Raw genomic sequence first — 17,259 nt, 5'->3', positions numbered from 1 at the left:
CTCATCCCGTTTTTTACCTGTATCGTTGGTACCTATATGCACCACGACAACTGGCTGTTCACCCTCCCCTTTCAAAATATCCTGCAACCGCTCCGAGACATCCTTGACCCTTGCACCAGGGAGGCAACATACTATCCAGGAGTTTCGATTGCGGCCGCAGAAACGTCTATCTATTCCCCTTACAATAGAATCCCCTACCACTATAGCTCCCATAATTTTCTCTCCTCTCTCGAAGGCTGTGGTTGAAGTTTGAGTATAGTTCCATAAGTGCTGATCACTTTCTATGGTACTATGGCCAAGAGGCCCTTCCTCAAATATCAGCCTAGGTACTGATCAACATCTTCACCATAAATCACAAGGAGAAATAGAGATTTATATCAGTGGATGGATTACTAGGAGTAAAGAAAGTATTACAGCAGGTCATTCACGGGACTTTTCATTCCATGATTTTTAAAAACAAAAATGCTTCTGTGGCTAGCCATGGAGTGTTCCGATTGGATTTACATTCAGCCTTGATCCAGTAGCCCTTTGGCTTAGTAAGAATTTATAATGAAGCATCTGAACTATTAGTCCAAAAAATCTGCACCATGTAAAGTTGGTTCCGTTGATGGGCAGCCATTTAAAAGATTTGGTAAAGGCAATATAATTTTTTTATATAGATGGAGACACTCTAAATGAATTGAATTTATTGAACTAAATGCAGATATTTACAATGTCTGTACTGGACTCAGATACTGTAAACATCAGGAATTCAATCTAAAAAATCTGCACACTGTTTCCCAACCCCGAAGGCAGCCAAGCTTCCTGTTCTTGGGTGTCTTACAATGCAGCTGCTGGGAAGTATGCAATAGTGATGCAGATCGACTTGGCTTCCAATTTTCCCTCACAGCACAACTTAACAGCTCAATGTGTAACAAGTTGCAGAGGAGGGAAAAAAAAAGAGTAGAGCATATTGAATCAAATGTGAAATTCGTAACTAAAAATATTTACAACATCCTCATCTAAACTATCACAGTTCCAGGAATGGTAAATTCACATTAAATGTACAATCAATATTACTATTACATTTATGGATGAAAATCTATTTTTCTGATAGAACATTAGGTGGTTATGCCAGATGGCAACTTTAGTGCCATAACCACAAACAGCAAGATGGTACGACAAAAATCTGAAAAGTAATGCTTACAGGTAGGGTGCATATAATGCCGGCAGGAAGCGAGTGATGGCTGTGGTTGACCTTGAGCCTGTCCTACCATCCCAGGACTATATCCCTCGACAACTACTGGCTGGCTTGTTCCAGCAGTTGCTTGCGCTCCGTAGGCTGCAGTACGCGAGGAAGATCCAGGACAGCAGGGATCAAAAGCAGAAGGACCATGGAAACTCCCGCTTCCATGGCTCCTAACAGCACCACTGCTTAAATCAACAGGTAGCGTCTGTTTTTAAAAAAAAAAAGTACAATTGAAAGTAATACGTAAATCATTGCAGAAGGGTTAAATTATATAGCATATTGTCCATAATTTCATTGGTTATGTGTGTTCATTTTCAGTCATTCATAGAATGATTTCAGGTATGGCGGAATAGCAATAAGTGACTATAATCCATTTCCAAATTCATGGTGAAACTAAAAACGATTAACAGATACCAAGTTAAAATTTGAGCAGTTTATCTTTGATTTGGAAAACTGCTCATATGTGCATTATTAAATATTTCAATTGCATAAATGCAAAGCACTGTATAAGCATCAGTTTAAATTGCACTGGTTCAGCAAACTAATTACATACATCTCAAAAGCAAAAAACACCACTTTATATCAAAAGACATAGCTGAATCCTGAGTCACTATTGAATTAGGAGACCATATCACAAGAGTGAAAATGTTAGCTTTTAGTCCCTTTTTTCTCAAATACTTCTTTAAATTTGTCAAACATGCCTTACCTTTCTGCAAGTTCAGGCTGGCTATTGTTAATAAACCCATATTGTTTGAATTGAGTATTAATTTGATTCCATATTATAGCTTATTTATTACCATTTTTAAGTTGACTGATCTTATGGTTACCCAGTTTATCTCTTTCTCCCATTTTGAACAGAGTTGTCATATTAGTAATCGCCTGTCCTCTGGGACAACTTCCAAATGCAAGAGTATTAAAAGATTGTGAACATGATTCTCAATATTCTAGAATGCATGCCATGAGGGCTGCTGCCTTTCTCACTTTTAGTTCCACCAACTATTTCAGTACTACTTCTTTCCTATTTTTGTCTCTAATTGGCCCCAGCCTTTCTTTGACGATTCTTTCACTTCTTATGTCCATAAAATTCTTTACTATTTCCTTTTGTTACCAACCAATTTATCTTCATATCCCATTAACCGTTCTAATCTTTTTTGCATTTTCTATATTCCACTGTAATTCACATTATTAGCCCTAGTTTTGTCATACACCTCAGGGTCTCATTTTGTTTTTTTTGATTCTTCCAGCCTTTGCTGCATCCTCTTTACTTCTTGTGGGAATGTGTGTTGATGCAACTGCTAGGAATGTGCAAAAGTATAAACATGTGTCAAATTAGGGTTTTAATTTTAAATATTGCAATTATAATCGTAAAATAAGCCTTTGTTTTTCAAAATGAATGTATTATCCAACACCAGAATTATTTGGATAATTACATATGGATGTGATAAGGAGCTTAAAATTGGCTGAATTTAGAACAGAATAATGTGCTTCGCTAATTAAATACTAAAATTCTAGTTGAAAATAACTAAGTTGCTGCAAACGTATGGATCATAGGATTACATAGGATATTCGGCCCAACAGTCCATGCCGGCATTTAGGCTCCACTTGAGCCTCCTCCAGTCTTTCCTCAACAAAGCAAGTTTAGACATTTGCCACCTTAATACTCAGTTTTTGATCAAACATTCTGGAGTTTTTCCTGTAGGAAATGGCTGCACATCTAAACAGAATGTATAGAACTCAATTATTTATTCAACTCCATTACTAAACGACATGCATGATATATTGTATTCTTATGGCATCAGAATAATGTTGATACTATTTAGCAGCTCAGATATTCACTATTTTTTCCCCTCCCCAATTCTTTAAGTGATAGAAGAATACAAACCTGATCGTGATATTGGCCACCTGCATTTGCATTAGCTCCACAAGGTGCTGGCACAACAGCAGGTCTCTCCAAAGGACAGTTCGATTCAGGAAACGAAGGCATTGATGGTGGCACTGCAGAGTGGACACCAGGATGGTGCTGAAACTGGTGGTTGTGTTGCTGAAGACAGCTTGGATGAGGGTGTCCCAATGAGTTGTGTCCTTGCAAAGATCCTCCACATGGTGAATGCTGAGGGCAGCAGGATGGGAGCCTTGGCATTGCCCCAGGACCAGCTTCTGGCACTGCACTTGACCCAACTCTCCGAACATCATCTTTGAGGAAAGTAACAACAAAAAAAAATCAAACTTTTGTCTGGAAAATCTCTCACTTTTACATTATAAAAATGGTTCCTACAGCAGTGCTCAAATGGAGATCCATGACATCTCGGCATCATCGGCCATTATTTAGTTTTATTTCTGCCACTAATCCAAATCATGACTGGACATCAAGAGTTACTACTATTAAAAAGGGGGGTAAACCGAGTTAACTGGACAGCAGCTTGCAAGGCTCATGAAAATGTTGGGCCATCAGGTCGCTGGGTCATTTACATTAAAGAGCACCATCTCAGAATTCATCGAGGTAAAAGAACATGCTAAAAAAAACGGTCAATTAATGATAAAAATGTCTTTACTACAACTTTTAAAATTTGTCATGTCTAATTACTTTGTATTCCAATATTTCTACATATTTTTGCTTCAAGCAGGGGTCTTTAGCAAGAAAGTGAGGTAGCTTAGATTAACCCATAGTGGATGAGGAATCAAACCAAGAGTTTAGTCTACACGGATTGGGAATCATAAAACACTATTTACCCAGGTGATCGCAGAGCATTGCACAGATTTTTCTATGAACATTTACAACATGTTACAGTAAGAGATACATAGGCAGTATAGTTGAAAAAAACAAATGTAACTGTCTTCTATAGTATAGCACTACAGTAGTATAATGCCCCACCCACTGTCCCTGCAGACTCAAGAGTAAGCCATTTTGGTAATCTCACCCACGAGCTGAACGCTTTATTGATATACAATTGGCTTTCTGTCCCCCTGCACTTTACTTAAATATCCTACTCTTCAGATCCCCCTCCCCGCCCTCACAGACTCGGGCCACTCTCAATCAGTAATTTTCTCCAACCATCTGCTTCAATGCGCATCCTCTTGTTGCTATTGTCCCTGCATCCTCCATCCATTTCACCATAAGTAGCAAATCCTTCAGGCACCATTTCTTTGCACTCTTACTCTTCTGAACCCATTTGCCCTGCCTATCTTAAAAGTTTCCTCAAAGACTACCTCTTCAGCCATTTCCCCCAAGTTATTTTCCTCTTCAAGTCCCCTGACTCCCTTGTAAAGTGTCTTTAGATGTTTTATATGAAAGGTTCTATAAAAGTGTAAGTTATTCTCTTTTTATCAATTACAGCCACTACACTGTTTGGGTGTACAATGTACTACAAATATGTCTCTCTCTTATTCTAATATCCATAGAAAATTCCCACTTGTCTGTAGAATGTAACAGGCTACCTCCATGACCTTTAGAGTTGAGTAATTGGTGGTAGTGGTGATGATCGGGTGGTGGGGGGTACAGAGGGAGGTGCTGCAGTGAATTGTCTTGTGGCTAGTCAGGAAAAAGGAAATGGGATGTGTGGAAAATCATTTGAATGCCTTAGAATGGAGCTATGACTGAAAAAAGAGACAGGGTCTGGGGGATTTGAATCTCAACTGGCTCATACTTTTCCTGGGCCAAAAGACCTATTTCTTTTCAAAATTCATTCACGGGATGTGGACATCACCGACAAGGCCAGCATTTATTGCCCATCTCTAATTGCCCTCGAGAGGGTGGTGGTGAGCCACCTTCTTGAATACAACTGAGTGGCTCGCTAGGCCATTTCAGAGGGCAGTTAAGAGTCAACCTCATGGGTCTGGAGTCACATGTAGGCCAGACCGGGTAAGGACAGCAGATTTCCTTCCCTAAAGGACATTAGTCAACCAGATGGGCTTTTACTACAATCCAGTAGTTTCATGTTGTCACCATTATTGACACTAGCTTTTTAAAATTCCAGATTTATTTAATTAAATTTAAATTTCCCAGCTGCCGTGGTGGGATTTGAACTCCTGTGTCTGGATCATTAGTCCAGGCCTCTGGATTACGAGTCCAGTAACATAACCAATTTGCTCCCGTACCGCCTATTTCTTCTATTTTAACTTAGTTGGAGTTTTGTCTACTTTGTTACCAAGAGTAGAGATGTCTGCAAGCAAATGGTATAGCAATAGGCCATAATTTGGATGGCAGGTGGCATCCTGAAACCAGAGAAAGGCACATTGACCGCGATTTTCCCGTTTCCCACCCACATGGTGCAGGGGGACCCGGTAGATGGCGGAAATCTGGAGTTCCGGGTTTACCCGTATGCTGCGGAGCACTGCTACGCCTCCCTGCCCACAAGGATTGCTCCCCAAGGCTGTGCTCACCTCGTTGCAGCCAGTGGCAATCCCGAGCCCCGGGATCCCCAGCCACCTGCAGTAAAACCTGAATGGGTTAAAGCAGAGGCTTCAGGCCTCATTATGATATTTAAATTGCCAACCCACCTCCCGGCAATGGGTTGACTGCCCGCCCCCATTCCATCGGAGTAAAAATGGACGATTTGGAGTCGGGTCATTTTTCCAACTTTCACTCCGGGGTCAAATATGACACCAAGGTTGCGAATCGTCTGGTTCAGCCTCAGACAGATGTTAGGGAGAGGGATGAAGTTAGTAGCTAGGGAACGAAGTTTGTGGTGGGGACTAAAAACAATGGCTTTGGCCTTCCCAATATTTAACTGAAGAAAATTTCTGCAGTACTGGATGTCGAACAGGCAGTCTGACAATTTAGAGACCGTGGAGGGGTTGAGATGGGTGTTGTTAGTGTACATGTGGAAACTGACGCTGTGTTTTCAGATGACATCGCCAAGGGGCAGCATGTAGATGAGAAATAGGAGGGGGCCAAGGATAGATCCTTGGGAGGACACCAGGGGTAACGATGCGGGAGTGCGAAGAGAAGATATTGCAGGTAATTCTCTGGCTACAATTAGATAGATAAGAATGGAACCAGGCGAGTGCAGTCCTACCCAGCTGAATGACAGCGGCAAGGCATTGGAGGAGGAGGAAGTGGTCAGTCGTGTCAAAGGCTGCAGACAAGTCAAGAAGAACGAGGAGGGATAGTTTACCTTCGTCACAGTCACAAAGGATGTAGTTGGTGACTTTGATGAGAGCCGTTTCAGTACTGTGGCAGGGGCGGAAACCTGATTGGAGGTATTCAAACAAAGAGTTCCGGGAAAAATGGGCATGGATTTGGGAGGCGACAACACGTTCAAGGATTTTGAAGAGGAAAAGGAGATTGGAGATGGAGTGGTAGTTTGCAAGGACAGAGGGGGTCAAGGGTTGTTTTTTTTTGAGGAGAGGAGTGCGGACGGCAGATTTGAGGGAGAGGGGAACAGTACCTGAGGAGAGAGAATTGTTAACCATGTCAGCTAACATGGGAGCCAGAGCAGGAAGTTGCGTAATCAGCAGTCTGGTGGGAATAGGGTCAAGGGAGCAGGAAGAGAGTTTCATGAACAAGATGAGTGTGGTGTCGTCATGAGGAGAGACACTGGAGAAAGCTACGAGTTCAGAGCTCGGGTAGGGGGGAACCTTGGAGGAAGTTTGGCCCTCACATTTTCCCTTTGTCATTTTTCCCTCCTCTATTTCATTCGTGACTTTAGGGAGATGTATACAGAAAAAAGTGTTTAAGCTATTCAGAGAACAAGTCCCTCTTCACCCCACAAGCAAGGAATCCTGGCTACAAGCTCACCAAAAAACTGTACTGCTCATTGGCTTACCAATTAATCAAATAAATAGATCAGAAAGTACTGTAATTTAACTCGAAGGGATTTCTGTGTTAAAGTAGCCTTGGGTAGCAAAGAATGATTGGGATGAACAAACTTCTGGACATACCCACTGTTGGAGGACCTGCTGTACCAATGGTTGTAGGAACTCCTGAAGACTCTGTCACAGAGGCAGGCTGGGTAGAAGGAGGACCTGGAGTCGTACATAAGATCTGGCCTGAGGTAGGTACATGACTGACTGGTTGTGATCTAGCAGCAGAGGTAGTTGGCACCACTGTGGGTTCTGTGATCAAAGCAAATAGATAAAATAAAACTCTCTTATAGGTTCTTGCATTTAAAAAATGGAGGCATGGTTGAGAAAATGGGAGAATCCCAGTCTTAACTGGATGCTTGCAACTGTTTTTTTTAAAAACCAGGCTAATAGATGCAGCACCTTGTGGCAGTAGTGCATTCCAGTTAACTATCTGATAAATAACAATGGAGAGAACTCGATGTCTGGAGAGTTGGGAGACTAACTGGAATGGGGGCTTAAAGCCAACATTTTACCCATGAACCCCAGTGATATGGAAGATTTGAAGCTCCACATCCCAATTATATTTCGAAACAATTAGTCAAAGCTGATTATACCAAGATACCATATAGAAGCTACAATGTTGCCCTGTATCTGCTTCATAAACGCTACTATGCAATTGAAGCCTAATCACATATTGCACAAGCAGGAGTAAACCACAAACCACTATTGGTCATGACATCACATGGCAAGGGGACAGGGCCATAGGGAAAAAAATAGGAAAATCAAAATGAGAAAAGCCAAGTTGTTCTGCACCTACGCACTATTAAGAACACATGCTGTTCCAAGGCACAAACACATTTCAGAGTCAAGTTGACACTGAAACTGATTTAACCTTGGTTCTCACAGTTTGATACCATCTCAACCCACTTGTTATTTTTTTACCTTGTAACACATTCAAGACTGTGTCTTAAGGATACTATGACTGAAAATGTTTTTTTTGACCCATTTTATTAGTAATGAAAGAAAATGCAATTAATTTATCAACACTTCATTTGACAGCTTCTGACCAAGGAAAGTTGCATTTGAAATATTTTGATTTCTGCTTTTTATTTTTCATAATTTTGTATTTAGAAACTGGTCAGCTTTTTGTAAAATTACATTCATGCTAATTTCAATGGTTATTACAGGAAAGGCAAAACATTTAAAACACTAGTCTCCTAAATATTGTCCATACGAGAAACCAGAACTTCAAATATACATTAAATTGGTTTTCTTAACATTTTTAGTCTCACAGCAAATGGCATTAACCAGATAACAAGAGAAAGCACACAAGTCACAGCACACCCTTTTGATGAAAATACATTTCTGTCAGTTGCTGGTTTGATATAATTCTAGCCTTGCTGGTTCTGCGTCATTCCAGGTTTGTTGAAATATCAGCTGATCATTTCCATCAAGGCCCATTTACAGGTGCAAGGTAGAAGGAGAGCAGTAGGCTACTCCGGTAGAAGTGGTGGGACATGGGTTGCATTTGTGTTTGAGGATCTGCTAGCAAATCATCTTACTGTGCTCAATTTTCTCACTTCCTGATTCCTCCCCAGTCAGGTACATCTTGAGTGCAAGAATTTGGGACAGTCCTTGGTTCTAGGTGACTGACATTGCCATTTATGCTAGCTGTCAGAAGGGGTAAAGAACAATTCAATGAAGACTCACCATTTGATTTGTAGTCTCTCCTCACAAGTAAGCACGTTGCTTCTACTCAGGATTTCTCCACAGCAACAAAATAAAGATTGGAAGCTCTCATGGAAGAGGAATTAAAGCTGTGTCTCAGTTCTCAGTAGTGCCACATAATGATGCACAATTTTTTTTTGGGGGGGGGGGGGGGGGAAAAGGGGTGAAATCAGCAATTCTATCTGTAGCTGCAGCAATTAAAAATACCACACTTTTAAAAGAAGTAATTACATCATTACAGAAATCTGCAACTTTTTCCATACAAGAGCGCTTTCACTTAAAAAAAAAATTGATGCTATTCAATTTTACCAATTTATAACATGGAAACTATAGTGGTATATGCATATTTTTGTCGCGTGAAATAGAAGATTTTCAGTTACATGGGAAGCCATAAAGTCGCTGATTGGTGACTGGATTCATTATACGGAGTTCTCAATCTCAACATTGCTGCTTTGGCAGGGCTACTGAGCATCTGTCCCACAGTAGGGGCGACAGTATGGCGGAGGTGAGTGGCCAATCATCCCTGACAAATCAGGCAATTCCAACAGCCAGCTACAGGAGCAGCCCTGTGGAGGCTTCGAACTTGGTCTCCAAACCTGTTCTCTCAATTAGGGAAAGTGCAGTGCGGGAGGTTGAAGGAAAATAAAAAAGCAGCATGATCGGTTGGTCAATGTAATTTTAAATACACAAGTTGCAATGTTTTTTGAAAAGCTGCAATGAGAAACACGGGCAGATTGGGTCAAATGGCTTTCTCTGTCAAAACTTCAATGCGTTTTAAGGGAAATAGAAATCTGAGCTTGTTTTAACCAAGATTACCAAACTGGAAATGTGTGGATTCTTCGAGAATCCTTCATGCAGAATATGCTCGTACAGGTGGCTTTGGAAGCCGCTCAAAATGCAGTCACGTCACGGGAAGAAAATGGACACGTTTTAAAAAACAAACAGGCTCTTTGACGCAAATTCGGTGGTTCTGAAATTATATTGATGCCTCAGTGCTTATGCAATATTCTCAAATGTGCATTTTGAAGTAATGGTGTAAAACAGGAATGACTTTAGCACAGTGTTAATAGTGGTTAAAGTAGTAGGTCAAACAATGGAAAAGCGTCTTGCTTCTATGAAATGAATTAATCGCTTAATGCTAGGCAGTCATTTTATAACAAAGTTTGGTTATCAGCTGCCTAATATAAAAAAGAACTGAGAGTCTGAGAGAATATCCATCATCAAGGTCAGTGAAAAATCAGTGAACCCTCACAAAAATCCCAATCCCAAAATCTTATTTCCTTTTAGCTCCTTAGTATTTTTTTTTAAGCACATTGCCTGAATCAGGAGGAAATCAATCAAGTTTGCTTAAACTTCAAAACAGGAATTTAATTTGTACATCAATGCTTCCAAAATCATGAATGGAACTGTGAATGATTCCATGTGTGCCCAGGGCCAAATCGCCCCAATGTTTGTCAATTAAAACCTGATTAAGTGCTGAACTTATTGACATAAAGTTAGTACAGGTGCAGCGCCCCAAATCCGGTTGGGTGGGGCCCGCCGAAGAGCTGGTCAGGCGGCCCCCATCGCGGAGGTGGTGTTCGGGCGGGCTGTCGAGGCGGCCTCGAGGTAAGGGCAGTGGCTGTGAGGCGAGGCCTGAGGTCGGACAGCGGCGAGGCGCGGGGCGGTGAGGCGAGGCCAGAGGTCGGGCAGCGATGAGGAGGCGCCCGAGGTCGGGCAGCGGCGGACCTAGAGGTCGGCAGGTCCGGATTCCGGACAACCTTGCCACCAATTGGTCTGGAGTCCGGAACGTCGGATTTTGGACGCTCAACCTGTAGTAATGACAGGCTCCAAGCACCAAAATAGAAGTCTCCATCATACCCCTTCTTTTGGTGGAAATCACCAACTGTAAATAAAACAGAACTGTTACCAATTGTTTATTTCTTGCCTCTCACACAGAAATTTGAAGTCAATCATTAGGCCTTAAGAACTCTTACCAACTGAAGTGAAGACACGAGGCTCATAGAATAGAAATAATTCACCATTCTCTGTTGTCACAGTGCTAAAGAAAACTCATTCTATAAAAACAATCTGACATTGCGCAAATTGAGTTCAATCTATGACAGGCAGATAGACTGCTCCTGAAGAACTACAACCTCAATTCTCTATGAAACTGCACTTCACAACAGTCAAATGTGAAAATGCACTCTCGAACGCTCCTAGTGCTTGCATTGCATTACAAAGCTCAAAGTAAATGTTTTGTTGAATAACATTCTGGCTTAGTATTCTGACCAAAATAGTAATAAATTCAGCAAAATGATTTGAATAAAGCAAAAGCCTTTTTAAATTCATGGCCGCATAGGATTTTTATGCAACTGAAAACATGTTGGTTACATTTTTTCACTTGTTTCTTTTCCGTTGTAACCTCCAACAGTTTAGTTTGTAATTTGTCTTGAAGGCTACCACAGATTGTCTTGTATGCAGAAAAGATAAAGACAAGATAATTCATTTGCAAAGGCAACAGCAGAGTATCCATGGTAATAAATGGAGTAAGAAGCAAATAAAAATGATGTGACTGCTAAGGTAGCAGTGCAAATAGTATTTAAAAGCTGTACTCCACTATTTGAGAAATTGATTCATGTTTTAAAAATGAACACATCTACTCCATTTTGATTATTTTTTGCCAGCAGTGGCCATCTCATTGGACTATGCTCGTTGTCACTAATGAATGTAATGGATGCTTGCATCAAGGGACCAATGATTTCAATGTCATTATATAAATTAGGTAGTAACAATTGATTACAAGTTTCCATATTTGCAAGCAAAGATATTTATCATTGGCTTCGATGGATACCTGAAGCAGAGTGCATTATTTCTCAGAGTTGAGGATAGAGGTTTACCTCGCAGAACATTAGAACAGTATTCATTTCAAAACAAGAGTGTTATCCATTCAGTTATGCGCTAAATAAATTATATCTTTGGGATTTATTTATTTTTAAAACTGAGATCCACTATATGTATGTCGCAATGTATATATTTAGCAAAGAAACTTGCAGTTACATGGCGCCTTATGACATGCTCAAGGCACTGCACAATGAATAACTTTTTGAAGTGCAGTCATGTTATGTAGCAAACATGGCAGCTAATTTGTGCTCACAAACAGCAAGTTAGATGAATTCTTTTGCTGTGGTGTTGGTTGAGAGAGGAGTGTTGGCTAATACACAGGGAGAACACTCTTTGAATACTGCTATGGTTGTTTTTTTACACCCAACTGAATAGGAAGACAGAACTTGAATTTAACAGCTCACCCAAAAGACAGCGGCCTCCAACAATGTAACACTCTCGCTGTACTGCATTTGAGCAGCAGCCCAGATTTTGTGTTCAAAATCTGGCGTGAGGCTTGAATTCACGACCCCTGATTCAAACAGAAGTTCACTACCAACTCAACCAAACTGACACGAGTTATTAGTCAATGCATTCGTCACAGTGCAACAATATGGCTTAATAGAAAAAAAGCTTCATTCCATTTCAGAACAACGGCTTGTTAATGGTTCAGCAAAAGTAGGTTTTCATTACTACCAGCATGAAGAAACTAGAATTAACTAGCTTAGAACAAATCCCATGCAGTGTGTTACTGAGACAAATGGGCTAATAAAGTCCCAAATTGCATCTCAGGTCTCTGTTGAGTTTGTTCATCTCAGCTAGGGCTGCAGTGAGCTGGTTACAAATGATTTTAGTGTCCCTGGACAAAGACAGTAAAAATTCAGATTCACAGATGCAATTGCACATCCGAATACAGGTTGAACCTCCTTTATCCAGAACTCCCTTATCCAGAACCACCCCTCGTCCAGAACCATTCCCGGCCACCTGGTGGCACATGCGCAGAACTCCGACATGAACAAATTGAAGTCCTTCCTTGCTGGCCTGACCCCGCGATCCACCGTCCCCACCCCACCCCACCCCACCCCCCCACCCCTGATCTCTCTGCCGCATTCCCAGCCCCGATATCCCCTTGCTCAGTACTTGTAACATCCAATTTAACATGGCCACCCCTCGTCCTGGAAAATCCCTTATCCAGAACAAGCCAGGTCCCAAGGGTTCTGGATAAGGGAGGTTCAACATGTATTGGTTTGAATCTTATAATACCTCCTCCCCAAAGCTGAAGATAACAAATTCAGGAGAGCACAGACAACAGTGGAAACCTGGAAAAAGAGTAGGTACCTGCTCCCCAGTCCAATTTAGAATTTTCAATGCAGAAGACTTCAGGAAACAGCTTCACTTTACAGCCAGACTTTATTTTCCAGGGATATACAAGACAGATCCGCTAGCGTGTGCTACCTAACTAATCCAAGAAGCTTGGAGCACTGATGTGACAACAACTGGTTTAAGAATCAACTTATGCATCCATTACAGCACAAATTTCATCATGATGGTGATTAGGAGCACATGGACTTGGAGAGATTAGATCAGGGTATCAATAGGCAAGTCTGGGAATTCCCATTGCCTTGCAAACACTGTCAATCCTGTCTAAGCAAGAGAAAGCTAACCATGTACCTTATCAGCTGTAGTTCAACTGCAGAATTCCAGGCAATGACATGCAACAACACATGACTGGGGAAAGGATACTTTGTGACTGAAGAGGGTTACACTTCATCTATTTCTACTTCAAGTCACTAAAACACTCAATAATTCTGTCTATGGCTCACAAATTCATAATGCGTACGTGTGCTGTATGTTTAAAGATCTTCCACCCAAGCTTCCAAATAGATTGCAAAACAGTTTTCACCAAGCTTTAGAAACAAAACACACTTACCATCTTCATCCACAGTAAGGTCTACCACCTCTGCGGTGCTTTGTCTCAACGGCTGGATTACTGTAGATATTCTGTTCCGGCTCCGTTGTTCCTGAGGTCTGTTCTGTGAGCTAGAGCTTTGGCCCCAGTGTACCCTTGAGTGGCCGACAAGCGTGGTGTAAGACCTGGAAACAAAGCAGTTGAGCAACGTTAACTCTTAACTAATGTTCGTTTCTGAATAAGAAAACTGGGCATGGTCACTTGGGACTGTGAATTTCAACTCGTGGAGAAAACAAAAATTTTGTCAACAAGAAAGTTAACATTTTCTATAACTGGCTGTCGGGAGATGGATGTTCTATTTTAGTGTGGATGCAAACCACATTTAGCAGCTATCAGCGGCTGGCTTTACAAAATGTCTCCAGTTAATGCAATGTTACTGCTCAATTGGTCAGTAAAAGAATGATGTTATAATTTGGTGGGATAGTGTGAAAGGGTTAAGAAGGAATGCCCTATCAAAAGACTAATTGGCACACAGGTTTTATTGATGTGTTAAATCACACTGAACTCTAAACCAAAAACCGCACAAGTTTTTGTCATCCCAAAACTCATGAATTACTATTACAGCTTCTGAAAGACACCATAACAACTTGCGTTTATTTCATTCACCAATTAATGTGATTTTTGTGCAGAATTTGGATTTCGAGTTCCTATTGCTGTAATTACAAGAACTAACCGTGCCAAACCGTGAGTTTCCCAAGTCTCAAAACTAATATTTGCATTGAAATTAAAGATCCAACTCATTAAGTTGTGAACATTAATAGTCATTTTTTTTGGAGCGCGATAAAAAAAGACTTGCATTTATAGAGTGCCTTTCACGACCACTGGACGTCTCAAAGTGCTTTACAGCCAATTATTTACTTTTGGAGTGTAGTCACTGTTGTAATGTGGGAAACGCGGCAGCTAATTTGCGTACAAGTAAGCTCCCACAAACAGCAATGTAATAATGACCAGATAATCTGTTTTTGTTATGATGATTGAGGGATAAATATTGGCCAGAACACCGGGGATAACTCCCCTGCCCTTTTTCGAAATAGCGCCCTGGGATCTTTTACGTACTTGGGAAAACAGGCGGGGCCTCAGTTTAACATCTCATCCAAAAGACGGCACCCTCCAAGAGTGCAGCGATCCTTCAGCACTGCACTGGAGCGTCCGCCTAGATTTTCTTTGTGCTCAATTCCCTGTAGTGGGACTTGAACCCACAACCTTCTGACTCAGGCGAGAGTGCTACCCACTGAGCCACATCTGACACTAACATCCTATGAATGCATCAAAAATACCGCAAGCTTCTACCCATTAAGTAGTTTATGCCAGGCCTCAGTGCTAAAGAGATTAGATCTAGGACAATAATGGGATTAATCCCCACAATCTCAGGCTGTCAAGAATTAGGTATTTGTACAAGAGCTCAGTTTTTTTTTTTTAAGTAAAATTGCACAGCAGGCTATTTTCTATGCAAGGACATTTATGCCATCATTCAAAACTATTTCAAAAAATACTGAGCAAAATATACACAAATGATACACACACACCAGATCTAATCTGCAAGCAGGAAATGAGAAAAGAGTCAGGAAAGTCATTGTTCATTAGACGGGACAGTGAGCCTTTGGCTCAGCGGTAGCATTCTAGCATTGGAGTCAGAAGGTGCAGGGTTCAAACCCCACTCCAGTCAGTCCCGGCGAGTGGTGTCAGAGCTCCAGCTCTGAATTCTAGGTTGACATCCAGCGCGATACTCGCGATTATGGGAGCCCATAAATCCCTCCCACTGTATAGGACTCACCACCCTATTGTCTGGTATAAAGGTGGTTACGACCATGGAAGGAGCGACCTGTCAGACTCTTAATCAGCCTGCGAATCCTTCTACTACTTCACACTGTCCTCCAAAACAAGAGTGAGAAGATACGAAATGATGATAATGGAGGAGACTTTCCGAGCATCAAAATTAAAAGCTGAGAGTTGGAGAAAGCATATAATAAAGTACCCTTTCCCCCTACTCTATTATACTACGTCTTTCATGCTACCTCTCTAGTGCCATGTATTTGGTATCAAAATTGTAGCATGGTTCTGCTGAATCTTATTCCAGTTTGGCTGCATCTCCTTCAGCATTGTGTCTAGTGCAATCTGGCTGGCATGATTGATAGTGTTGTTCAGTCCCACTTGTTCATGCCAGCTGGATAATATAGCAGCAATTCTAGATTTCTGTCGTGTGAGGTGCATATTAAGCTAGGCAGGATTGAGCACAAGATCATCCAATTTCCCAATAGCAATACTTCGTCTGATGTCTTCAATTAGTATCAAGAATAGCATTTAAGAAAAAATAATAATTTTGTTCTCTCCTCACTCCAGCCAAACAATTTTCTACATTGACATATCTGTCCTATGGTTTTCTGTATGTACAGCACCTGGCAAAGGAAAACGTGATTGCCGATACAATTATGGATCTTTCAAGGTACACTCAACTAAGTACTGGTTTCACAATTTAATAATCCCGAATTTCCATTAATTTGTTGTTGCAGGAAACAAACAATCTGTATTCTTCAAAAATTCACACCATAATCATTGCCAATTTTCTTTGATAATTTCCCCCCCTCTTCCTTGCAAGGATGTTTACCACAACATGTTCTACAGCTGGCAGGGCAAGAAAGGCTAATCTGCAAGCTCCGCCAATGTTGTCATCAATGGCATTCTGTAAGCACACAGCAGGATATGCAAACTGAGCATGGCAAGTTGGAGAATGTGAGCATGTTTATTTTCTCAGAGATAATGTCCTACATTTGTACATGGATGTCGCTTAATAAAAGACAGACTTGGATTTATATAGTGCCTTTCACAACCACCGGACGTCTCAAAGTGCTTTACAGCCAATGAAGTACTTTTGGACTGTAGTCACTGTTGTAATGAAGGAATTAATAGCCTAACCCTGAACTGCTAAAACTGGATCAAACATGAAGCTCAAAAACATTAATTTATAAAGCAATGTTCCTAACGTCTTCAATACAGAAATTATTTTTCCTATGCAAAACTAAATTTACAAATGCGAGGAAACATTAGGTTCCTTCTAGATGTCCTGTGATATCTACTGATCAAGGTTCAGTGAATGAATTATTCTGGAACCATGATCATCTTGAGGAAAAACAATGAGCCTCTTGACCCTTAAACGAAACAAATTAATCTTCAACAAAGATGTGCTGATCAAAAAACACCCAGAAATGTCTGTTTCAATGACATCTATCATTGTGGCAGAGGTGCTGGCTTAGAGGCCAGCAATAATTGATTTATAAGGAAGAAAAATCTGGGTGGACATTAACCATTGCCTGCCTCTATCCTTACATCAGCCATTCCAACGTAGAAACCCATATACCTATCCTTTTAACACTTCGAGACCATTTTTCTCTCATGTCTTCCCTGGCCTCCATACAACGGTCCAATATGCAGCTGCGCACACTAAGTTCTCCATTGACACCTAGTACCTCAATGTATTAATTAAAAATCCCCCTCATCTTCAAATTCCTCAATGACCACACTTAACCCTACTCTGCAACCTTTTCCAGCCTTACATCCTCTACCACATCATTTGGTTCTTAGAATCAGGCCTTTTGTTGAACTGCCTCCCATCACCCTATTAGTGGCAGAACCTTCAGCTGCATTGATTCGACTCTCTGGAACCCCTTCATAAACCTATCAGTCTTTTCTC

The 17,259-nt window shown here is 41.1% G+C and overlaps 1 protein-coding gene across 3 annotated transcripts in view; it reads right to left on the bottom strand.

The window, feature by feature from the left end:
* rnf111 (ring finger protein 111) overlaps positions 1–17,259 on the bottom strand; it is a 149,114-nt gene that overhangs the window by 21,036 nt on the left and 110,819 nt on the right. For 2 of the 3 annotated variants that reach the window (XM_070858372.1, XM_070858373.1), the window contains exons 4-7: positions 13,533–13,696; positions 7,109–7,282; positions 3,111–3,421; positions 1,187–1,433 (exon numbers count right to left, since the gene is read on the bottom strand). In XM_070858372.1, coding sequence (XP_070714473.1) covers positions 1,187–1,433; positions 3,111–3,421; positions 7,109–7,282; positions 13,533–13,696 — 896 coding nt within the window. The remainder of the gene's footprint in view (positions 1–1,186; positions 1,434–3,110; positions 3,422–7,108; positions 7,283–13,532; positions 13,697–17,259) is intronic. The other variant, XM_070858374.1, reaches the window with a different exon arrangement.

The sequence above is a fragment of the Pristiophorus japonicus genome, chromosome 17, assembly GCF_044704955.1.
Source record: "Pristiophorus japonicus isolate sPriJap1 chromosome 17, sPriJap1.hap1, whole genome shotgun sequence".
Lineage (NCBI taxonomy): Eukaryota > Metazoa > Chordata > Chondrichthyes > Pristiophoridae > Pristiophorus > Pristiophorus japonicus.
This window is presented reverse-complemented; position numbering and strand designations above follow the sequence as displayed.